The sequence below is a fragment of the Plutella xylostella genome, chromosome 19 (genome assembly GCF_932276165.1).
Source record: "Plutella xylostella chromosome 19, ilPluXylo3.1, whole genome shotgun sequence".
In the NCBI taxonomy this organism is placed as follows: Eukaryota; Metazoa; Arthropoda; class Insecta; order Lepidoptera; family Plutellidae; genus Plutella; species Plutella xylostella.
This window is the reverse complement of record NC_063999.1, coordinates 2179621-2205247: the sequence shown is the minus strand read 5'-3', so window position 1 is coordinate 2205247 and position 25627 is coordinate 2179621. Positions and strand designations below refer to the sequence as shown.

The 25627-nt window shown below is 40.2% G+C and overlaps 1 protein-coding gene across 1 annotated transcript in view; it reads right to left on the bottom strand.

Moving 5' to 3' along the window:
• Positions 1-25627, bottom strand: part of LOC105392291 (zinc finger SWIM domain-containing protein 4) — a 50205-nt gene that overhangs the window by 5459 nt on the left and 19119 nt on the right. Inside the window, exons 2-18 of the mRNA XM_048627588.1 lie at positions 14617-14710; positions 12959-13086; positions 12430-12641; positions 11919-11999; positions 11492-11779; positions 11113-11243; positions 10877-10960; positions 10312-10404; positions 9800-9957; positions 9161-9270; positions 8568-8784; positions 7984-8134; positions 7379-7520; positions 6841-7064; positions 5986-6116; positions 5372-5550; positions 5036-5151 (exon numbers count right to left, since the gene is read on the bottom strand). Of these exons, the coding sequence (XP_048483545.1) occupies positions 5036-5151; positions 5372-5550; positions 5986-6116; positions 6841-7064; positions 7379-7520; positions 7984-8134; positions 8568-8784; positions 9161-9270; positions 9800-9957; positions 10312-10404; positions 10877-10960; positions 11113-11243; positions 11492-11779; positions 11919-11999; positions 12430-12641; positions 12959-13086; positions 14617-14710 (2539 nt within the window). The remainder of the gene's footprint in view (positions 1-5035; positions 5152-5371; positions 5551-5985; positions 6117-6840; positions 7065-7378; positions 7521-7983; positions 8135-8567; positions 8785-9160; positions 9271-9799; positions 9958-10311; positions 10405-10876; positions 10961-11112; positions 11244-11491; positions 11780-11918; positions 12000-12429; positions 12642-12958; positions 13087-14616; positions 14711-25627) is intronic.

The window sequence follows — 25627 nt, the reverse complement described above, 5'->3', positions numbered from 1 at the left end:
GATTAACAACGCGGCGCATTCGCAGCCAAGCTCAAGATCCCGCCATTTTGCCCAACTCGAAGGAAGCCAAACAAATTGTTCCCGCTATAAATGATCATGATCAAGACCCAGCCTGCTATCACGACGACCGACGAACGAGCAATCATCAGGGTATCGTCCAGATTTCACGTCAGGGTATCTACAAGATTATTGAGGACGTCGATCCGACACATCAAAACTGCAGCGTCACCTGTGCAGCAGCCGTCTGAGACTCCGGAATATTCTACGCGGCAGACCTCCACACCATCTTCGAGTTCTACAAACGGCAGCGGCAGTGGCTATCTCCACCAGATCGGCTTGGCCTATTAGTTAAGTGTCCAAATCTCTAATTTCAAGCATTCTATCTATCTTCAAGTTAACAAATGCTTTTTTCTAGTTCCTAACAACTTTCTCTGCTATTTTCTACTACTGCAAACAATGTCATCTTCCTAATAAGATGATAATGTAGTCTATTTTTTATAAAACTAGCTAGAGACTTGTAAGTATTCTGCTATTACTTTCAAGTAGGATTCCTACTTCAGATGCTTACCTATTTTTCATAAGTCTCACTAGTTTTCATTTCAGTCTAGTTCTCATAGAGCTAGCTGGAGACTTTGTAAGTGTGGCTGCTATTTTCAAGTAAGTAGGTACCAATTCCTATTTCAGCGACTTACCTAGTGTTTTAAAGTCTCCCTAGTTTTCAATATTCAGTCTAGTTCTTACAGAGCTAGCTGGAGACTTTGTAAGTTTTCTGCTATTAATTTCAAGTATTCATACTTCAGAAAACTTACCTATTGTTTTAAAGTCTCCCTAGTTTGCTATACCTAAATTCTTTTAGAATCATCTAGAGGCTGTAAGTTTCTGCAATTTTTAAGAAGGTAGGTAGCTATTCCTACCTCAGAAACTTACCTAGTTTTTATAAGTCTCACTAGTTTTTCAATTTTCCCCCAAGTTTTTGCATTCTTTGTTTGCAACAAGTGATCAGCATTGCTCTGCCGACCAATTTCAGCTGGGCCGCTATCCTGCGAGGTTCGTGCACGTCACAGCGAGCGTCCTCCGCCCAGAGTCAGCCTACGTCGAGCAGTGCCCCAGATCCTGTGGTCAAGTCTTCGCGGTCAGCGGTAACAAGTCACCGAGGAGGAGCGTGAGACACCACCTATCTATTTTTGTACATTCAGTTGCACTGCACTGCTATTTTAAACCTATTGCTATCTTAACAAACAAGCATGACAGAGCTAAAGGCACTTTTTGCCAAGCGTAGCTCCGTAAAGGGCCGCTTAACAAAGTTTCATAACTATCTTGACACTATACTATCAATAACTGAACCAAGTGCAGAGCAGCTTAATGAGCTTGCGCTAAGATTGGCAAAGATTGAGTCATTGGCCAAAACATTTGATGATTTACAATGTCAGATCGAGATTTTAAACTCTGATGCATTAGATTCAGAGCTTGATGAGCGGGAACTTATTGAGCAAGACTTCTATAAATTTATATCCAAAGCCCAGCTTATCCTAAGCAGTGAGAAGCCTAAATCTAATGCATCCAATAGCATGCCTTCTGGAGGTCCATCGTTTAAACTTCCACAAATTCAAATATCAAAGTTTGATGGCTCACTCCACCACTGGCTCGAGTTTAGGGACATGTTTGTATCACTGATACATGAGAATCCGAGTATACAACCCGTTCATAAGTTCCACTACCTTAATTCCTACCTAGAAGGAGAGGCTGCCCGTGTCACATTAAACTTAGAGATGTCAGCGTCTAACTATGACAAAGCATGGTCTTTACTATGTGATCGGTTTAACAACAAGAGGCAATTGATAAGTTACCATTTAAATTCACTCTTCAACACTGAAAAATTAAACCGTGAGTCAGACAGATCACTGCGTACGCTGATTGACAATGTTAACAAGAACCTGCGTGCACTTGCCAGCCTCGGTGAACCGACAGACAGTTGGGACACTTTGATTATCCATATGATAACATCAAAACTGGATTCTCCAACCAATCTAAAATGGGAAGAGCATCGTAACACTTTAAGTGACTCTCCCACACTTGCAATTTTTAACAAGTTCCTGAAGGATAGAGCCGATGTACTAGAATCATGTAGCAACAACAAGTTTGACCAATCTAAGCCACAAACGCCTCACAAATCACAAGCGAAAACTTATACTTGCACGGCACAGCTCTCACACAACACTAACCCGACATTTGCATGTGTGTTTTGCAAGGCAACTCATAGAATTTATGATTGCCCTAATTTTTTAGCGTTGCCTGTTGAACAACGAATTGCTGAAGCTGCTAAATTGGGATTATGTTTTAATTGCCTCCGCTTGGGTCACCATAGCTCCCGCTGCCCCATGGGTCCATGCCGGGAATGCAGAAAACGCCACAACAGCCTGCTGCATAAGGTTTTACCTCCTCCACAGCCAGCAACGAGCGCCTCTTCTGTTGCACAAGCGGACACGGCGGTCAACATCAGCGTCCAGCCGACTAATCTAGTTTTTCTGTCAACAGCACTGCTACGGGTCATAAATCCAAAAACTAATAAAGAATGCGTTGTGAGAGCACTATTGGACTCAGGTAGCCAGTCTAGTTTTATAACCGAGTCCCTAAAACAAACACTAGGTTTGGATGCCTTACCTACAAACATTAAGGTAATCGGCATAGGCAATACCAACAGCAGTTCCGTTAGTGAACGCAGTATTGTCCAATTTCAGTCAACAAATTCGGATTTTAAGGTCACCCTATCATGTTCTGTCCTAAGGGAAATAACAGGTGACCTTCCCAAGGTCCATGTGGATTTAAAAGAATTTAAATTTCCACCTAAAATAATGTTAGCTGACCCAAGTTTTAACACCCCAGCGCCAATAGATGTTCTCATCGGTGCCGATATATTTTGGGATGTTGTCGGCGACAAACAGCAATCATTAGGAAAAGGCAAGCCATACTTGCGCAGTTCACAATTAGGTTGGATCGTGTCCGGCCCTATGTGTATTGATAATTGTGAACCTATCTATAATTCGCGAAGTAACTTTTCCCTCTCTCTCCATAACATGCAGGAGGATGTCACTCTGAACAACCAGTTTGCCCGCTGCAGGGGGCCCGAAGTGCTTCCCCAGTCTAAGCCTTTACTGAGTGACAGTGAGATAGCTTGTGAGAAATATTTGCTTACAAACACTACTCGCCTAGATAATGGTCAGTTTAGTAATAAACTGCCTGATTCACCCGAGTGTCTTGGTGAATCCTATATTAATGCTAAAAAGCGATTACTCGCCCTAGATAAGCTTTTCAGGAAGCAGCTTGAACTGAAGACAGCCTATTCCACATTTATTCAGGAACATTGTTCTGAATCAGCTGTTCTAAACCCTGAACTTCACAACTATTTTGGGTGTCATGACACCGAAGCTGAACTCCTAAACATATTAGAGTCTCTTACAGATGCTCTGAGTTCAGCATGCTTACATTTAAGGAAGTTCAGGCCCAACTTGCCATCGTTTTTCAAAAATTCTAATTATAATTTAAATGTAAACGAGACTTTGAGTGATTCCACCAATACTTTGGGTTTAGGTTGAGATGCAACCATTAACAAGCTAAGGTATTTCTATTTAATTTCAAATAAAGTCAGCCCAGTGAAATCACTGAAAGGACAATTCTTTCTATATTTTAATATATTTTCTAATATTTTTTGATCTTTTATAAGTTCTAGTACAGTCCAATTCAAAATAACAAGTGGTTACATAAGCTTTATTGGGACGTAACTGTACCTAATTATTAATGATATTATTATTAAAACACTGGGAATTTTTTATAAGCTAATTTAGCCCATATTCTAAACATTTTATGTTCCCAGGCGAGCCTTTTGTGACGATCCAACATGCATCGAGCTTCACTGTTTATGTGAACTCCCATCTATAATAAATATGCATATGACTGGTCCTTTCTCCATTCTAAGTAGGTTTTAATAATTCAAATTTCAAAGATCAATTGTTTATGCTTAACTTAAACTAAACTTAACTATTTTGTATGTCAAAGATACAAATGTGTACATCTCGAGGCAGTGATTGAGCTGTCAAACTATTGCTATTACTTCTACAAGGTACATTTTAAATCTTTTAAGCATCTAATGTTGCGGCAATTGATTCCATCAACTTCAATTTTATACTATCTATCTATCTCACGCTCCTTATTTCGTTGACTTGTGAGACGCTGGAATTTATTCCGCAAAGTACCACTTTAAAAGGGTCATGGGCTACACAAACCTCACGTTTGAGGATTCTTATTTTTTTCACTAATATTTTTATTAGTCGCCGACTATGTCCCCTATCGTTTTGTCCTTAAGACCATAAGTTTTTTTCTCTTGGACATTTTCTAATTGGCCGGCCGTTAATGTCGCTGCCGTCTCCGAAGAAAGAAGACTCAAGAATGCCGCAGTGCTACGCAGCAAGCGAGCACCTCCGATAGCAATGCCTGGAGCCGACGCAAAGTCACGAATGGCCGACGTGCAATCGATGTGCATAGTGATTGAAGATCCCTTCAACCGGGGGGACTATGTTCACGCGTGTAAACGCGCCATAAGTGCAAAACTGCTAATCTGTGAAACTAGTGACAAGTGTAATCTGTGTCCATATAAAAACCATAGCATTAAGTCCACCTTTTGTACACTTATGTTATATTTGTGCAATAAAGTATTAAATAAATAAATAAATAAATATATAGGTATTCTAAGGGACTTTATAAACAACCTAAGCAAACTGCTGCTGACCCTGCAAATTGCGTGAAGTGAGTGAAGTTTCATAGTACTTAGTTAAATGGTTCGCATTTTTTTGTATTAGGTGGGATAACTGATTATGTATGGTATGCTGAAATTAGGTTTCACACTCATAGTTATAAAGGTTTGATGGTTAACTAAAGCTATCAGCGCAAACGTGGCGTACCTACCTATACGCCACTTTTGCGCGAATAGCATAAACTAAGGTAAACACACTTAAGTATTATTACAAGTGTAGGTACATACCAGTTCTGCATGATAGACAAGAGGGCGTCCAGTCCTAGCTCCGTGGCGCAGGTCACGAGCCACCGCACCATCTCGCGTCGCCGCCAGTTCACTGAAGACAGCGTCATCCTCAACACCTGGAACATTATGGAAGATTATTTAGTCTAATAGGTATACCTAGTCACATTTGCAACACCGCCACTTTAGAAATTAAGGGCGGAGGTATGTTGTTCCAGTAGTGATCGACAACGTAGTAAAAACTTTTTCTAAATGTTCGTGTGCTATAATCAAGTTCGCCTTTGTACCAATTTACTTTGTGCAATAGAGAATTTAATAATCATAATATATTATTATTACCTGCAGCCCCAGTTCGAAGGCGGCGGCCAGCAGATCCCTATGATGATGAGGAGCGTCAGGCGGCGCGGCATGCCGCAGCGCATCCTGAGCCAGTCTGAACAGCTGGGCTGCTGACCGCACGTGCCGCTGCGCTGCTGCTAACGCTGCTCGCAGTCGGCCGGGGTTGCCGCGCGCTGCTCCTGAGGGGGATGGTTGTGGTGAGTTATGGTGAAGAAGAGATGAGGGGCACAAGATGGCGGCGCTTTTAGTTTATGAGTAGTAGTATTTAACTGCCAGTTTCAATAACTCTACCTACCGATAGAGTTATTGAAACTGGCAGTAAGAAATTACTTACATAAATTAAAAGCGCTATCTAAATACTTGCACACTGCAGCTTGCAGCTCTTAGTCGTACGGGTGAGTATAAGATAACTGCTGCTGTTGTGTACCATCATGATACCTACTCAAACTATATTTTATAGTTTTCTAGTGCCCATAAACGCTCCATGTCTTACTAATCTCTCATTCACACTACTTAAAAAAATAATTTTCTTCCTGCTTGTTCTCTTAAGCACTTCAGAAGAAGGATATTTAACCCACCAAGCGGGCAGATGGAGAACTAAAACGAGCACTTACCTAGCAGCGCGCTGGCGAGCGCGGCCTGCTGCTGCTCGGCGTGCTGCAGCGTGTGCCACGCGCCGCCCCCCCCCGCCGCGCCCGCCGCCCCCGCGCCGTCTAGCGCGTAGGCTTCTTCTACCATCGGTAACCTGGGGAGTGGGGAAGGGTTAGGTTAGGGTACTAGTTATTATTCTGTGGTTAGGGTTGATTTTGTCGCAGGCAATTTGTAAGATCGCTCCATTTAGATACGGCGTAGTCATTTTAGAAAAGCTCGCTGTTTTGTAATTTGCTGATGGCAGAATGTACCTACCTTTATTGCCGACACGACAGTGCCGTATCATTTTATAGTAGGTAGGTATGCTACAACATTTCATTGACAATCCATACGCCGCTTACATAATGCCGCGGCAAATTCAAGAATGCATATACTGTAGACGTCTATTCGGACTGATTTGAGAAACAAATGACGCTCTACATTCTACATCTTTGTATTAGAAGAAGGTCAAATCGAATCAAAAGTGGTTTAAAAAAATCTGCTAAAGCTAGAATACTCTAGTTATTTGAAATGGCCTAGTCGTGGTTCTTAGTTATATACCTTTAAAATAATCTACACTTCGATAATTAATATGGACCAACCCAACTTTGTCCCAATAAAACCCCTGAACACATCAACCAATCCAATCCTACAAATATTAATAAATGGGAAAGTTTGTGAGTGTGTATGTTTGTTACCTCTTCACGTCAAAACGGCTGAAGCGATTTTAATGAAATAATGGTATTGAGTTAGCTGAGATTAACACATAGGCTTTTGTCGCGGAATTCCTACAGGAAAACGTTTTAAGGCGAAGCTAATTAAAAGTAATAATAACTTACCGCATAGCCCTCAGGCCAACCCGATACGCCAGCTCGGGGTCAGAAGGCAGCAGTGTCAGGAACAGGAACCGTGCGAAGGTGTGCGCGGGCGCCGAGCGGGGGTGCACCTTGGCCCCGAGACAGGAAGAAGGGCCGCCTTCTAGTAATGCTCGGGCTACTTTAGCGCAGACTAGAGCGGCCGCCTCGCCTTCTACGCGTTGAAGTTGGGATATTAGGCGCTCCTCCTGTGAAGGGTGCAGGAGTTTAGGGTAAAGCAATTTATTGGTAGTTTGTGGAAGTGTCAAAAGTCTTTTGAAATAAAAACAAACTCGTCTGATAACACCAAGGGCTTTACGAAATCCTTGGATATCACTAAATCTAGGTATGTGCAGTCCGGGTCATACTTCCAAAAAATAATAATTTAAGAATACGTAGGTAGTTAACAAGAAAGTATTTTATTCCTTGACATAACATGTATCGTACGTTTTATAGATTTAGACCGGGCATGTCGACATTAATTGCATAATAGTAATTTTTTTCTACAAAATCGGATGCTAACCTGTTTACAATACCGCTCCTGCGCGTACAGTCCGTTGGGCAGCATCCTCTGCACTCCGAGCCCCAGTAGAGCGGCCTCCAGCGCCAGCGCCAGGTACGTCTCGTCAGGGTTCTTACTGCCGGCCACTGGCACGTGTTGGTATCTGTAAGAGGACGGTAAAGTTAGAGTATGATGAGACAAGAACAGTGTTTTAATCCAGCCCTTGAGGAATTAGCTATCAAATGTCCGCCAGACACTCGTACACGCACCACATCGTTTCTACCGTCTAGTGTGCTGAGAGCCTTGAGAGGCTTGTATATGCTACTGATGCTCTTCTTTATACTCGACCAACTCATGTAAGACAAGAACGCCACATATGAAGAGTACCATAAGCAACGACCCTCTTTCCTTATTTATGCAGCCAATTAATTTCGTCCAATGAGGGCCACATGCCTCTTATAAGGAGTGCCATAACACTCTTTCCTCATGCAACTACGATATAACAGCTACCTACCTAAGGATATCGATCTACCTTTTAGAGTTTATCAAAGCGCATCACGCCTTTAGTATCAATTCACAAACTCGTCTAAACCAACAGCTTTATAGGTACCAGGAGAACATGTTACCTAGGAGGCAGTCCGGTGTTAGGCTCCTCGTCCAGGTAGGAGTGCAGGCGCGGCGAGGCGCGCTGGTCGTCGGGCGCCAGGCACGCGTCCGCGAGGCACTCGTGCACGCACCAGATGGCTTCTAGAGTCCAGCCGGTCCAGCATCTGCTGTCTGGAAGGTGGAAGGAGGTTTAGGATTGTTTGAGGATTCTTCCATGTGATGGATTGGTTGTTGAAGAAGTAGGTGTTATAGTTCCACTGTTTGTGACGAGAATAACGCTTTCTATATTTTATCAGTGTTTTTCTAAGACTCTGCATCGTGATATCGTGGATAGCCGGATCAATACCAGACGATTTACGCGTTCCCATCGCGCGCTGCATGGAGCTTATGTAGGTATATGTAAAAGCTCACGGATCGCAAGGATCATCTGGTGTGAATCCTGCTAATCATGCAAAAATGGTTGATTAACTGCACTGTGTAAAATTCTTTTTGGTTTAGGTTATGCAGTATTTAGTCACAATAGCAATACATTTAATTCTGTATAACGAAATCACTTCAGACATCTCTAACAAACCCAAACTCTTTAACCTCAAACAATCCTTACCTCGTCCAATACACCGGGACGAATGGCTGAGCGCGCAAGTAAACCCTGCCGTCGAGCACGAGCCGCCATCCATGTGCGCGCAGACCAGCGACAGCTTCACGCGGTCCGTGCAGCGGCCGCCGCAGTGGTCGCTGCCCGAGCAGGTGGTGGTAATACCCCCGCTGGAGCCGCCCGCCTCGCCGGCTCCGACCTCTTGCCAGCGCTGCTGGGCTACCTCCTGTGAGGGAAATGAAAGAATGTTTAGAGTAGAGTTGCGTATAAAAGTATAGGTTTCCCTTGAAAAATATGACGCTGTATAAGCTGACGTGCCAAAGAATGGACCGACGATATTCATATTTACTTATTGCAACTCCTCATGTAGGTGTAACAGTGACACGTTAGCATATATTTTTGGGTACAAAAAATAATTTAACCCTTCGCACTGATAATCAGACTGTGTTTTGTGTAAGGAGTCATCAGTCACTGATTGCCCAACATGCGCGGCGGGTGTTCAAGGAGATCCTAAACTCGAATAGGCTCACTGTGAATCGCCTTGTGACAAATTCACTCCAATAGACAGTTCTACCTTCTCTATTTCCTCTACTAAATCATACCTGTCGATGCCGCATGGCCCTCGCCGCGCTGACAGCCAGCCTCAACGCCGCCGGCGCCCGCCCGTGAGCGCGCAGCGCCTCGATCCGGGCCCCCACCACGGGGAGGTGCTCTAGAATAGGAGGCATCATGTTAGTTGATGTAATGGTTGAGGTGGTAAGCGTTGAATATAGGCAATGGGGGATAAAATCTCTTTAGCCTAAGAAGATCTTTTTTGACCACAAAATGAGGTTATTCGTAAGAAACTCGGGTAGGTAAATGGTATAGCTCTTAAGGAGTGAGACAGCCATAATATGCCGAAGAACCGATGATCAGTAGGGTAAACGAATATTTGAGTGAAGACCATGAACTGAAAAGCGTTGTGTGAGTTGCCCTCTGTTCCTCTGAACCGCCGGCCTTTAATAAGTAAGTAGCTGGTAATGGTTAGAGTATTATGCCGCTCTTTGTGAGACTTCTTTGTCCACAGCAGTTGATGATGAACTACGCACTGATGACTATAACTACATCTTCTTCTTCTTAAGGTGCCATCTACTATCGTAGGTCGGCTATCATTATGGCCACTTAGGCCCGGGATGTTACAGCTCTATGGTGGACATATTTGAACCATTCTACCATAGCTACATCACCAGTTACCAACTAACCATGCCACAGCGGCTGCCCCAGCTCATTAAACTTGGGGTAGGGCTGCAGGGTGCTACTAGACGCCGGCTTGGGCTTGTCCGGGTTGCAGTACTCGTCGGCGGCCAGAATGTACTTGAGGTGCTCGCTCTCCCACGATATGTCCACTGCGTCGAGGGCTCTGGAAGGATGAGGGAGGTTAGTTTGGGGGGTTTATGTGGGTGATAAGAGATTCTTAGTAAATGGCCTTGCCAGACAATGACTGTGGCCAATTATGCAAGGCTTTATTTCGTAGTTATTTTTATGATGATCAGGTAAACTGCACTAGGGTTATTTTGTTAATAAGAGAAAGAAATATTTTAACGTATTTCTTCCGGTCCGTGGGAAACAACACTAAAGCAAAACCAAGTTTTGTTAATCGTGATTAAAGGAGGAATTAATGCGCTTTTCAATACTCAATAATTTCAGGTGCATTATGGGAGTAGGTATGTTGTAGCTTATCACATAAAATCAAATAAGATGGCTGATGACTCACTTATGGAAGACGGTTCTGGGCGTGAGCTGCGGCGCGGGGCGCTGGCTGTGCAGCCGCAGCCGCTTGCTGGCGCGCCGGTACTCACGCTCGTAACTGGAAATAATAAAGCACCCGGTTAAGACATCTCTGTCTCGTATCATAACTTATGTTTCGCCATTTCTTCTTCTCGTGACCGAGTTATTATGAAATAGAGGTAAGTATTTACTCATAACATCAATAACAATGGTAAAAAAATAGGCCTAGTAGGTAAATGATGAACCTGAATCAAGAATCAAGCTTTGTATCATGAGTCAAGACTAAACATATAAAACGTTGTAAATGCCGGCTATACTCAAAGGCCGAGTGACTTCATATTTTTCGGATGCTACTGGATCATTCTCTATTTAGTTGCAAGCTGGCTCTTATTGCATAAATCGCGCTTTATATGGAACTAATAATGGTACCTACATCAATTGGGTAGGTAGGGAAATATGCTTTTGTTATGGAGTTAGTTACTACCACTTGCATAATTACTTACCAATGTAAGAGGTTTATGTACGAGTACATAACTATTTGGTGAACTTACTTGTTAGCTAAAGGCTCATCGTCTGAACTTTCAGAATGTGAATTCCTTTCTCTCCTTAGTCGTTCTCTGTCTCTATGCCTTTCTCTGAAAATAAAATTAACAGGTTAATTTAATACATACTAATTTTATATATAGTTAAATAAATTTAATATATAGTTAACATTGTAACTACTTATATTTAATAGTATGTTTGTTTAATGCATAATTTTGCTGCATGTTGTTATTATATTCCTTACCTATCTCTCTCTTCCCTGTCAGCTCGTAACCTCTCTCTGTCCCTCTCCTCCCTGTCGCGATTTCTCTCTCTATCTCTATCTCTGTGATCCCTGTCACGATCTCGCTCGTTCCGTTCCCGTTCTCGGGCGTACTGAAAGAGACAAACATATTTTAACTACTTATTATAAATTGTTTTATGTGCCTATTTCCTGTTTGTAATTTCTATGTGTGTGCAAGTGTTATCTATATCTCTCTATATCTTGCTTTTTATTTCAATTTAATAGCATTTTCCTGCATTGAATTCAGTGCAATCAAATTCTCAGTAGAAGCACACAATCGAAAGGCGATAAAACTTGAATCACAACAACAACTCTAATCAAAAAAGCAAACACGACTCACTAAAGGAAACGATCGATAGTCCGGATCTTCTGTCGGACACACTTCGACTGCGGACCATTTATCCAGAAGCTGTCGCCATTGCCCCCTCTGGTGCTTGTTACTCCCAGGGTCCAGCACTATGCTGACCCATAGGGCCCCGAGTTGCTCCCAAAGCTGCCGACATTTCTCCGTCATTGGTGTGTTTTGGTTCCTCCAGAGCAAAAGCCGAGGGTCCGATAGGAACTGTTCAGTCATCAGCATCAGCATTCTTGGGCCGTTCGAGTCTTGTGCTCTTAGCATTTCGCGTACCTGTGGATTAGTGGATTTTGGTTAAAATAGTTGGTTTTCAATCGACAATAAAATAGTGTTTCATAAAGAAGTAAAAAGCATTGCGAAGTAGAACCAATGCAACGATAAGAATGAGTCAATGGGTTAATTTTGTGCTCACCTTAGAAAATAGTGAATTGAGTTGTTTGTTTGCATTGTAATAAGTCCCCTGTAATAAATAAGCTCGCACTTGTTCGCAGACCTGAAACAACAACAAAGTATTGTAAAAAAAGTATGTAGGTACTATAGTTATTTATTGAAATTGAAGGTATCCAATCACGACGCGTCTTGACACCTTCGATCCACCCACACAATCAATATGTCATTGTGTGGATTCAACTCAGCCAACTCAGGCCAAACGTTCGTGTGATACGGACATTTAGAAGGCCATTGATGGGATAGGTGGAAGAACCAGAGACCTTTGGTAAGCAGGACACGATCTATTTATCCATTATATGAATCGATTTTCGTTAGTCTGCTTAAAACTCGAGAACGGCTGAACTTATTTGGATCATTTTGGTCTTGAAATATTCGTGAAAGTTCAGCGAAAGTTTAAAAGGTAAGAAGGGCAGGGTAGGGTAGGGTGGTGGCAGGGCAGCGTATAAATATAAAAACAATCAAAATCCGCTAACCTGCTGCTCATCCAGATGCCACGCATGGTGCGCGTCGGGCGGCGGCCCCGCGGTAGGGTCAGGGGCGCCACAGATGCGGTTGATGGCGCTGCGGGCCTGCAACACCTCGTCAGCCAGCCGCTGCGCCGTCGGCAGCACCTCCGTGTGGTGCTCCGCTATCAGGTACTGGACGAACTTCTGCAGCTGCTGACGGTCCATTTGGAGGAGGGTTTCTGCGGGTTGAGGGGGAGGTTAAGGTCTAGGTGGTGCAGAAGTTGTATGGAATAGAACTAGCCACAGGGAAATGTGCCGGGGCGCGCGACAAAAAGTTGACGTGGTTTCTATGTCTTCGCGGCTAGTGACATGAAATACATCGGAAACGGAAGTTGCAAAACATCGTATGCTATAACCTCATGGCGTCTTTAGTTATAAATATGGCTATGATAATTTCTTAGCTGTGAAACTCTCCAAATCAAGTTAGGGTCACGTTTAAAAGCAGACAAACCTCAACTACATTGACACAATAGCCCTACATTTTCTGGACTCTTACCTGATATAGGCACTCTCAGTCTCACGGAGTCGGCATTCCTGATGCGGTAGAGCGCGAGCGCCACCACGTGCTGGCACCAGAAGATGTCGCGCGCCTCGCAGCTGCACGTCACGCCCGTTATCTTACATCTGTGGAGAGGGAGAGACGTTTGAGACTATGCACTCCTGGTAGCAGGCAGACGGTATGACGAAGTCATGCAACATTTCTGCACTTCCCGCCCGTTATTATGCCTCTGTGGTGAGAAGAGACGTTTGAGACTATGGGCTCCTGGTAGGAGAGAGACGGTATGATGAATGGTGAAGTCATTTTGACAACATTTAGGAAACAATTTATAATCAAAATCTTATCTTTGGGCATAATTCTAACCTATCAAATAAATAGTACTATTCTTAGAAGTCAAGGTTTTCTGGGATACCTATAGCTCTAAGTAATTTTATTGTCAGGCAGGAGTCGGACATATTATCGACTTACGGTGACATTTATTTTATTTATGCGGTTGTAAACAGTCCATTGCAAAGGCCCTACCTGGCCCTGTGTGAATAGGGCTTTATGATCATGACGTGAAAAAAATTAAAACCTGCATCTCGGCTTTTATGGCCAGCGTCTTTCATTTCGCTTTTCAAAGTATGCATTTTATAAGGGTTGTTTGCTTTAGGATTAAAACGTGCCTTCTAATTACTTACTTGTTGATAGCGTACGTAAGAACCAAGGTTGGAAAACTGGGTTACTTTACCAACTGAATCTTAAATAAATATTATTTACAAATAAAGAAAAGGGAGTTGTTTGATTAAATAAGTGTAGAGAAAGTTAAATATACATTTTATAGTTTGGATCTTTCAGCAACTTTATTTCATACATACAATTAAAATCCTTGTTATTTTCATTTAAAAACAACTAGGTATATTAGGACAAGAGATACCTATCTTATATTTCATATTCCTAATCTGTTACGGAACCGTAAAACACTTTCTTCCTTTATGTTTGTTTATAAGTTTAGAATCTTACGAAAACTTTCATCAAATCGGCTTACTTCGGGGGACAAAAACGTCTTAGAAACATTTCCTACAGAAGAGAGACCCTTTTTTGTGTACTTTTGTTGTGGTACCCTAAAACTGCCTTTGTTAAAAGTCTTTGGCATCGAACAATAACGGCTTATGACCTTTGGGAATTGGGAAGCTTTTGTCTTACGTTAAAAATGGAGCGAACCAAAAATAATTTGTTATCCGTATCTTGAAAGTCTGTAAAATAAATCATAGTTGACCCACCATTTGATAGGTAGCTTTTTTAGTAGGGACATACACACATTTTTTTATTTATACTACTGCAAAATGGTATCAGATCTTACTAATGTAGAGCCAAAACATTTGGCCATGGCCAATGATCGGAGAATATCAAAACCATCCATAGCAACGTAGCCTAGCGCATCTTTGATGTATAAATGCACTTACAAAGGTTTTGTCTACAATACCAGCTGAATTTGTAGTTATGTCCAGAAGCCCTAGCACGGGGCACAAAACGCGCACGCCGAGTGTCAATTTTTTTGCGTCGCATCCACTCACATTGCGTGGCTTCGAGCGCAAGTGCGACAGAAAACTTTTCTCACGTCTTGCGTCCCGCGCTAGGCCTTTAGTAGTGATGCTGATGATGGAAGGTCTTACCTATCAAAAGACACGGTGACCCTGTAGAGCCGCTCTGGCTCGGAGCAGGGCGGCACGGCGGCCGGCGCGCGAACCACGCCGCTCAGGTGGAACCCTGGAATGATGAAGAATAGGTTAGGCCGTTCACGAAGATTCTAGAACGTTGGTTTTTCTGAGCTACTCGCTTGATGACTCGCTAGGCACTAGGCGCTAAGCCTGTGCGGACGTAGCCTTAAGCTTTATACTTCAGGAGATTTCAGTAGGGTTACCACTGTCGAACATTACAACAATCCATAAGCAGCGTCACTCGCTTGTCATATCTGACGTAAATTGTATGGATCTGACAGATGTTAGACAGGCGCGCTACGCTGCTTGGATGGTGAATTGCTAATGTCCCTGTGGTGATTGGAATTCTGGGATTCTGGTGATTGAGTAGCAGGTGATTGGGATTCTGGATGGTGCCGCTTAATTTGATGACGTCACTGTTCAAGTCCTATTGAAAGTAAAGTAACATAGTCAGAACTTTAATCGCGGCTTTGATAGGTAGGTACGTACGGTGGATGTAAGTACTTACGTTTTGACCGAATAGTTTAATTATAATTATTATCTGTTTCCTAACAATAAATACAGAACTAGGTAGCGTATTTTTACAATTCGACTACAAAAAATTACATCACTTTTAACAACAGTCAACCTTCAATGGTTTACTAAACGGACCGATTTCACTCTAAAAGTAGTGCAACGCATAACGAAAATTCTATAAAAGTTACCTTTCGCAATCATTAGCGATATCTAAAAGTAGAGGAGAGTGCCTACCTAAATATTGTGTCATAATAATCATAACAAACATTGTTATCTTGTTACTGAAGTAGAACTAATACACCATTGATTATTGGCTTAATTAACTAGGTCAGTTTCGTAGAGTTTTCACTTTTCATGGTGATTTATTCAATCCATGGTTAGCATAGAGAAAGAATTTCCTGCATAACATTTTTAAAACCATGATAGCTGCATAAGGTACGCTCAGAAACGGGAATGATTCCATATACTTAGACGTCAAGTCGATCTGGTTCATACCTAGTCATATAGCCCTTAGTCCTCTATCACAACATTCACAATTCACATGACATCATTAAAATCCAGTGGAGAATAGTTGTACATAAGACAGGATATAGGTAATAATTTTATCAAATAGAATAACTATTATCATCTTGTGATCTTGCGATCTAAGTTGTCGTCGATGATTTTAAGTAAAAAGATTTTGCTTATTGTAACGGTTCAATATTATGCAGTGGAAGTTATTTCCTAATCAATATTCTCTGGGTAAACTAAAGCTAAATGCATAAACCAGTAAATATTTCCTGTGTTGCTCACAGCTATTTACAAACACAGCGCAATTTATAGGGTGAAGTTACGACGTGTATCGAAATGGTATGGAAATATTGCTATAAAACAAATCCAATAATATCCGTTTTTTTATAGTTCCTTCTTCAGATATTGAATGGTCTTGTTATAAATATAAATATTATAACTGTTATATATAGTTACAGTATTCGCCTAAAACTAAGCTCAAATCGTTGCGTGTTTTGAAACTATACAAGGCCAGAACGCACCCATAGTGTACTAGCACTGTATAGTTTCAAGTGAAAAAAAATAATATTTTACTTGAAAATATACACGATTTGTGCGTACTAATCGCGTATACTTTCAAGTTGGGATTTACTGATTCGTACTTGAAAATATACATTGCTATTACGCATATTGCTTGATTGGCGTACTTGTCGCATATAATTTATACCTACATGCTGATTCTAATTTACTTAACTATTTCGGTAAATGTAAATGACTACAATTGACTTGTTCTGCCTGTCATACCTATAAAATGATAATAAATGAAGATGAACAAGCTCTAATTTGATTGATAAATTGATATTTATAGCCATCATACTTGCAAGTAAGCATACCTACTAATATCTTATCATTTAAATGAATTAAGAGTAATACCTACTACACTCCTGAACGGATAAGACTAGCTTAATGACGCCGTCGGCAATATTAAACAGCGCATCAAAATATTATTATAACCAACTAAAATAGTAAATTTTGATCAAATTTTAAATTTAATGGTTTAAAAAAATTAATGTCATTTGGTGTTGACTTTTTGCTACTTGGACTTATTCATTGCTCGTGAGTGTAGTAGGTATTACCCTATAGACCTATTATAGACATATTTTTCATCAAATTTTGAATTCACCGTAATTGTCTTTTATGAATTGTTCTACACCCTCTTATGAGATCATTTTTACTATTAACAACAGTTCTACAGTTTAATATCAATTTACTTTTTAACTTACGGTGTAAATAAAAAACACGTTACGAAATTAATGCCAAGTGCGGAATGATGATGCAATGTTTAGAAAGCAATAGACTTATTACTATTTCGCATGAAAGAAAGAGAGAGCAAAAATTCAAAAGGGCTACCTGGTAACTAATCACGTATAGTTTCAAGTGCTCGCATTGCCGCTTGGCGCTTGAAAATATACACGATTAGTACGCAGTGGTAACTGCTGCAGTATATTTTCAAGCCATAATTTTGGCCCAACTTACTTGAAAATATACGCGATTAGTGCGTAATGGCCTTGTATACTTTCAAGTAAATCATGGCACCATTTTAATTTGAAAATATACGCGAGCAGTCCCAACCTCTGCGTTCTGGCCTTGTATAGTTTCAAAACACGCCAAATCGTTTTTTATTTAGGATTATAAGTTTAGTTTCACCGATTAAAACAGTTTTTATATATACTATATACCAAGCAATTTTTTGTATCGGGGAGGTTGTACGTCGTTAAATCAATCTAGAGTATTGTCGGCATAAGCCCACCAGTCCCCCCTGCATCTGCATCGTCCACGGTTCTCTACTGTACAACGTCATCATCAATAAATTAGGAGGAAGAAATAATGTCTTCGGCTTACCCATACGTTTTATTTCTGGAATTGTATCTATAGGTTGAGCATTTACTGTGAATTTCGTAAATTATATCGAATGTATTTTTTTTTCTTTTTACTCACGGTTTCCAATGAAAAAGGGAAAGGCAATGTGGTATCGACCTTCCTTTAGCTTAAAAACCCCATGGAGTTGTAAAGGTCTTTTGTCTATCTAGTGGCTATTGTTTTAAACAATTAGTGTAGTCTCAATATCCAATGGTTGTATGCTATGCGAATAAAAGTTTATTCCTGATGTACAGGAATAAATTACTGTAGACGTTACCATCATTATAAGCTAATCGTTTTTAATATTTGTCGGTGGCAAACACTAGTGTTAGTTCTTGAACACTTCTCACACATAGCTAGAAGCTGGACTAGTGTTAGTCACCGTATTACCATTAGTACCCAGTCAGATTAGTTGGGCACTGACAGTACAGTACAGTTGATACATCACTCGGTGATGATCCATATACGTGCATCGTGCACCCCAAATCGTTTTGAAAACAGACTAAAATATTGATCAAGGTCTTTTTTACCTACAAGAACGGCTAAACGATAATGACTACCAAGTAAATTCCCACACAGCAACTCCAATTATTTTTATAATGTACAAAAGATTATTCCAACCGTAGGCATTGGTGGTTAACAACAAAGCTACTCGGAAACCAGCGATTTCTGAACTTATTGTTGAAAACTATAGGGAGCAAATGAAGGCATCATCGAACATACGAATGGTTCACCTAAATAGTCCTCCATATTTTAAAGGGGGTTGCTTACTGTCGTCTTTACAACATGGTATTAGAGGTAATTATTGATTATCACAAAGCAACTAGCTGCGGGACACAGTTATCGTGAATCTGGCCGATGGAGAGCTATTCGTCATGCTAAGAAATCCGAAATTGGAACTCATTGACAACATCTATGGTTCTAAAAAGAAATAAAAATAAATCTGGGACACTTCATCAGCCAGTGATCTTTATCAAAAGATTGTTGTAAGTACGTCGAGAACTATAAAAAAAAACAAAAATTTCGCAATTACTACGCACCTACTTGTTAGTAAGAAAGGCAGTAGCAAAAAACCAATTATCGATTTCTTAAACCAACTAAAACGAACTGTACTTTTTATTGGTCCAAAGGAATCAATTATTGGAGTCCGTGCGATAAATTGCAACGGACCGATACGAAATCGATCGAACAGCAAAATGACGAGTGCAATTCAGTGGACATTGTTCGGGTCTCGAAAAAAATGAACCTATTCGAGAACGAGATTGTGGCAACATCGCCTTTGAGTCTGGCCGTATAGAGACGGAAACTGGCTGCTCGTTGAAAAAAGAAAAAAGTAGTTCAAAAAACGAACAAATGGCAGATTCTGTTAGCGGTGTTGGCACAGCTGGCTGGTTCGATTTCGTTATCAATTAGATCTTTGCGCGTTTTACACCCTTATCCAGCGTTATTAAACATCATGTTCAATTCTTATTTTTATTAACATCAATAAATGATCACTAGGTACCTAATCCATAATATAAATTATGTAGCTGTTACTCCAAAGTTTGGTTTTCTAACTTCAGTTTTTTATGTTATTTTTCTAAAGGAAAATGTTAATTTCTTTCACTTTATATAAATTTCTACGAGGTGAATACGTTTATTAAGTAGGTACCTACATAATTATAAATATGAATATGTATGATTATATTTAATTACGCGAATAGATATATAGGTGTAGATAGCAGTATTAAGATATTGAATAGGCGGACTAAAAAAAAAATGGCCCAAATAAATTCAGCAATCGAATAAAAATAAAAGAAGCAAACAGTATTACATCGTTTCTAATAAGTAACCTCTGTATTACGTTCATTGATTTGATATTACATTGACCTTGTTTGGAGAATTCAGGTCAATATCCGGTTCAAGGTAGCTACTCTAAATAACGCTCATTTAGAATTTGATAACAATAACAGGATTCATTTAACAGTACCAAGATATTTATACAGGGTGTTGCAAAAAGGGTATATTAAGCCGAAACCAGCATGTGCAGCATGTTATATTTAAACCCGAATCTGAAATCAGAATTTCAAAATTCGTAAAAAAAAAAACAATGGAAACTTAGTTGGTAACGTGACTTTTTACTATGGAGAATGATTATTTTTCGCGAATTTTGAAATTCTGACATGCTACACATGCTGGTTTCGGCTTATTATACCCAGTTTTGCAACACCCTGTATATCAATAATATGAATGTCGATAAGTAAATATTCTTTAATTTGTTGCTACATAAATGACTGTCACACAACTCATAACATTTAATCTATGTCTTCATCCAGACATTTTTTGGCTGGAAAGCTGGAAGGATGTGTAATCATACTAATCATTAATCAAATATGTAGAGTGTGTGTATGTACAAAACAATACATATTAAAGTAATAAAGACGTGAAAATAACAAAAATAAAAGCTAAATTTTACAAATATTAAGTGTTGTAAAAAAATATTTTAAAATTTCTAGTTATTAAGTCCCGCTTTACCCGGTTTGACTTCATTTGGTTTCGAGTTTATTTTGAAACAAGTATAGAAAGTTGTCAAAACTCCTTCATTATTAATACTGGAACACTTTCGCAGTGCCCACTTGCTGCATGTTCATAATTCACTTAAGGTATTTTAAATTATAATTGATTTCATTAGGAATTTTAAAATATCAAAATGTCATCAATAAAACACGAATATTACCTATGTATATTATTAATACATAAAATAAAATATCGTATATTAGGTTCCTCAATTTTATGAATAACTTAGATAAAGTTGATGGATTATTATGGCACCTAAGTATTTTTCAAAACCATGCAAATATGTATAGCCAAAATTTGGGAAGCTATAAACTGTCTGATACGGTAATTTTTAGGGCAAATGCTATAAATTTTGCAGTAATAACAGTTCGCGTCGGCTGCCGTGCTATTCACTTTTATTTATGGCTGTACTTGTTTCACATTCAGGCGGTTATAACTTTTGTGCACGATTGTATTGAAATATGTCGGTACGGTATTCCTTTTCACACTATTTACAAGTTTCCATATAAAAAAAACACCTTTGTTTTTTTGTAAAGGCAGGTACAATTTGTACAAAATCACCTTAAGTATTTCATACTGCTTCTGTTTTAATCTATTAACAATAAAAAAATTATTGTCATAAACGACATTTGCTACAAATGAAATGTAAAATCTAAACTTAAATCAACTCTAACAAAACAAACAAAATAACTCAATAAAAAACGAAATTCCAATATACGAACTCTATTCTTGTCCTACTTCAAAAACGAGTTGCTCACAGACGCAACTGCGATAGCGTTGCGTTGCGATCCGGTTGTTTACATTAATCGGAATACGGCTGTGTGGGTCGCCCGCTGCTCTGTGTGAGTCATGTCTCTTTACGTCATTTTGTTTACATTCATGCTAGTGTGCGTCTCAGCCTTTGTCTGTGTGCGTGACACGTCACTCGGCACGTGCGCTTGTGGGCGTGCTATCGTGTCGGCGTGACGTCACAAGGCATTTCGTCATACGATTGTCGCTGTGTTAGTGCAATTCATGTACTCAGTGAATTGACGGTTTGGATGTGTGTGTAACGCGGGTGTGTCAAGTCAATGCTACATTTTTGTGACCTTAACCGTCAGGTAAACGTAAGACTTAGACTCAGTTTAGAACACTTAGGCCACTGCTAGTGCTAACATTTGAAAACATGTCCAGATATTTTAAAAGAAAAATTTTCAATATTTACCTGATATATCAGTGAAAAAAGTAAGTTTACAATAAAACCATTTCCATTTTCTAAGTAAAAAAAGTTATTAGAGTACTTACGTAATCCTCCTTGGCTACAGGAATAATTTGATTTGTGTAGTCATTTTTATCACATAGAAGTGAAATTCTCACAATGAATAAATAGTTATCATCAGTTAATTATATCACTTTAATATTAAAATGTTGGTACCATTTGCTTATAGATAATTTTATTAGTTAAACAAATTACTGTCGTCCTAGAAACATACAGTAAAATTACATCGATACTACTTATTTATTTAGATGACATCGTGATGCGACTCATACAAAGTACATAGTAAAAGGAAGGGACGTCCTGTAATTTTAGTCTTATCTAATATTGTTTTAGGACCGACGGCAGAAATCGTAAAGCATACAAAGTAAGAGCTCTACGGGAGTGCACTGCGGACAAAGTAACAAGTGTTACGAATGCAGTCACATCTGCGCTGGCTGACGCAAATCGGTCCAGAGAGGGAACTGTCCCCTAATTTATAGCTCTTTCAAAAACTCCACCCCGATTCGAAGTCTTTCTATCACCAAATCTAACCGTTCGACTCTTTTGCTCTCAGTACAAACATACTTCCACTACGTTTTGGGCGAGGTTTAGATCTGAATCGGGGTATTTCATCTACTTTGAAATTGGAACATAACATTTTATGTTAGCCGTTGTGCTAAAACTGCCGTATTCAAAATTGTATTCTACTGATTACTTTAGCAGCGGTTTTAAAGGGTTTTGCATGTGTTGAGAAAGTGACTGTATAACGATTTTGTTCGTAAATGTATATAATTATATGTTCCTACAGCAGGAGGAAGTGTCATTACATTACAAAGTAAGTTTTCCTTGACAGTTGTTTTACAGTCGCCCGCATAAGATTGTCATTATTAAGGTGGTCATAATTATTTATGGTTATGAGTAATACTATGTTTGTTAAGTTTAACATTATAATTTGATAAATAATATTACTTATTTTATTTTATGAGAAAGAGGAAGACTACATAGGATATGTAAGCAGTAAAGTTGTCAGTATAATTTGAGGTACCTGCCCCTGGTATGGTGGGATCATAAATAAATGATCATTGCCTTTCCATCCTAAACAAACCCTATTCAGCCGATATTACCTCTATATTTAATATCTTAACAATGAGGATATATCATTTTAATATCATCATCATCAATCGTTAAGTGTAAGAAATAATTTACCTCATCCAAGCAAAATTATGCGTCATCGTCGGGAATCATTTCCAAAAACACCTGCTTTATGGCAGCCCCACACTACAGGTGCCACGCATCTATTAATATTGGTTTGTAATTTGTATACAAGTTTTGATCTTTACACAAATTGCCTCAGAAACGTGGTTTCATATTTATGTATTTAAAATTAGCATTGGTTTTGGTTTATGAAAGTTTTGAATAACTTGTCTTAGCTTATAAATATGTATTGTTTTGTGCTTGGCTTAGATATTCACGCTTCTTTTAGAACGTTGATTATTAAATAAGAAATAGTACTTATTACGAAATATTTACGGAACCACCACCATGTAATCTTGTCTAATAAAGTATGCAGCTGCTTTTTAACTTGTACAACTGTCCAATTTACAAGTTCCCACTAAAACTAAACCACTTAATAAACATTTATGGAGGTACTTACGTAATGTACGTATGTGTATGTGCATACAAAACATATGCTAAACGATATCCGCAAAGGCAAATTATGTTGGAAATGATTATTTACAATGGACAACGAACGGAAAAGAGTAAAAAGTGCAATTACCTTCATGCGGGGCCAGATGGCCCTACACTAGGGTGACCATCGCTACAATAAACCTTGGAAAATGGTTTGGCATCAGTTATTAACCAATACTACCACTGATAACTACCAATTACGGTTCAAATTGTGCCCCATTTTTAAATTAGTTTGTTTATAGAATTAGTAATTTGTAGCAATTTTCGTATGTGATTTATAAAATAGGAATATCTGGGCTATGTTTTGGTGGTTTCGTTCATTCACATTGTTTCAGATTTATCCGCTTTGTTACCTCTCTGTAGCCCTATACTGTATCTTTTGGAATTTAATTATAAAAATTGCAACGCTTAATATTGTTTTTTATAATAGAAATCTCTATTACCATCCAATTTTAATGATCTAAGTACTTACCTAATGAATCCAGGTGGAACTTCATTGCCCGTGAGTATATTCATACAATTTATCATGATCATCATCACGACCCATTACGTCCCCACTGCTGGGGCACGGGTCTCCTTCCAATGAAGGAAGGGTTTAGGCCTAGTCCAGGCCAGTCCTAGAACACAAATTTGGTTTATATGGTTTATACTTTCCTCGGTAGGACCGGAACACTTCCGAGTTTCCACACAGAATGTAGAGCATAAATACGATTTAATCCCGACTCCGTATCATTGCTACTACGGGGTCGTTGTCTGTTATGTAAATAACAGTCACGTGGCTTTTGTGAGCATTTAGGAACCAACTAGCATCAATCAATTACATTGTTACAGATGGAGTTTATTGATCGACAGTAATTTAGCTATGGATAGAGTCAGAGTAAATAATTATTCGATATTTTACGCCTCAGATACCTAATGCATTGAGCATTAGTTCGTTAGTAGCATTAGATTGGTGAATATTTCTATAAATAGTCACCTTTCATCGAAAAGTTTTTGGTAAAAAATACATTAGTTACAACTCAATGATACAAAATTGCGATTGTTATTATTTATACGCGACATGGAGTCTTCCCACCGTCGGCGTCGATACGGATATGAAATTTCAAATCAAGCTACAACTGTGCTGGTGGTCATACAACTGCCCACAAAATCTAACCTCATCCAACAGGATACTACTGGCTAGAATAAAAACAAAACAAATGAAGCTCTGCCTACGTGGGAATAGCCTAGTATGTACCGTGACGGAATCATATCGCGCGCAACGTACAACATCGTTGTTATTCCTCAGCTTTAAGATCTACATTCAGGCGGTTGCTGCCACTGTATTGGTTACGTAAGACATCCCGTTACCCGATCCGGCTAGGGCCAGCCCTGTCGCCATCCATCTCGCCCTGACCGCTGATGTACTGGGAAAAAACTAGTGGCCGGGAAACCTGATGCGTCGCTCGCAACATGCTGTTCCGGCTAAGGAAACTGCTGTTCAAGAAGTGATTCTTGTGAGTTTCTTGGTATCTACGCGGTTCTAGGTTTTCCTCATCTGTTAGTGCCAAATCCTTACTGACGCGGCGCAAGTATATTGCTGAGGGCAGAATCTGCTCTGCAACCTATTAGTTGTACGAATGTTGACATACTTTTCGGGTGCGAGTAGTGGCTGTACTGTGTGTGCTAGTATATCAGTCCGTGGGGCGCAGTCCAGCGATTGATCAGCGCGGGGTCGGCGACCGCTCTCCCCGTCCATTCCTAATTTGAATTCGCGGCGTATTATCACGCGGGAGTTCGTAATTGGATAACAATGAGGGCGCTCGCGGCGCCACCCCCTGCCATTGGCTGTTTCGCCATAACGCTAAGATTAGCTTCGCGAAACGTGCGGCATAAACGACTGCGTTTGCAGCACACGCATCGGCAGTTTGAAATTCATGCTCCTGTGCGTGTTCGCTTCGTTTATGCAACGTTGAATTTCCTGACACCAAAAAGCCGAGTAACTAAAACTATTTACCCCGATGAGAGTTCCGTCGAATCTCCCGTTAACGGCATTTAAAGTTTGGGCATCAGCCTACGAATACTTGGATCAACTATTCGCCATTACCGAGCCACCATCGAGGGACTTCATTCGCTACATAATTCACGCGGATGATGGCGCGGCGCCTGCGCGCGGCTAACGTCGTTACTCGGGCAGTAAAGTGAAGAGGGGGGAGTCGTCATCGCTGAAATTCTATTACGCGTTTGATACGTGGAGCGCCTTAATGCTCGGGGGGGCTGACACACCCAGCTCAAGGAGATCTGCGGCGATCCATCGCGCGCCTGTCACCCGCCCCCCGGCCTGGAAGTGTCGGGGGTCCGGATAAATTGGTGATTCCATAAAACAATAAAATCTGCGTGGTGCGTGTGAGGCGCGCTTTAGTCCGTCGATTCGCGCCGCTCCGTTTAGTCCAAGTTATGGCCGAGGGTGGGCTAATCTTCGGGCGTCTATTGGCAGATAGCTAAAGGGTAGTTGGCATCTTCGGTGTAACGAAGTTGTCCGGCAAACAGTGGGACGTGACTGCGGGGGCCGCGCCGAGA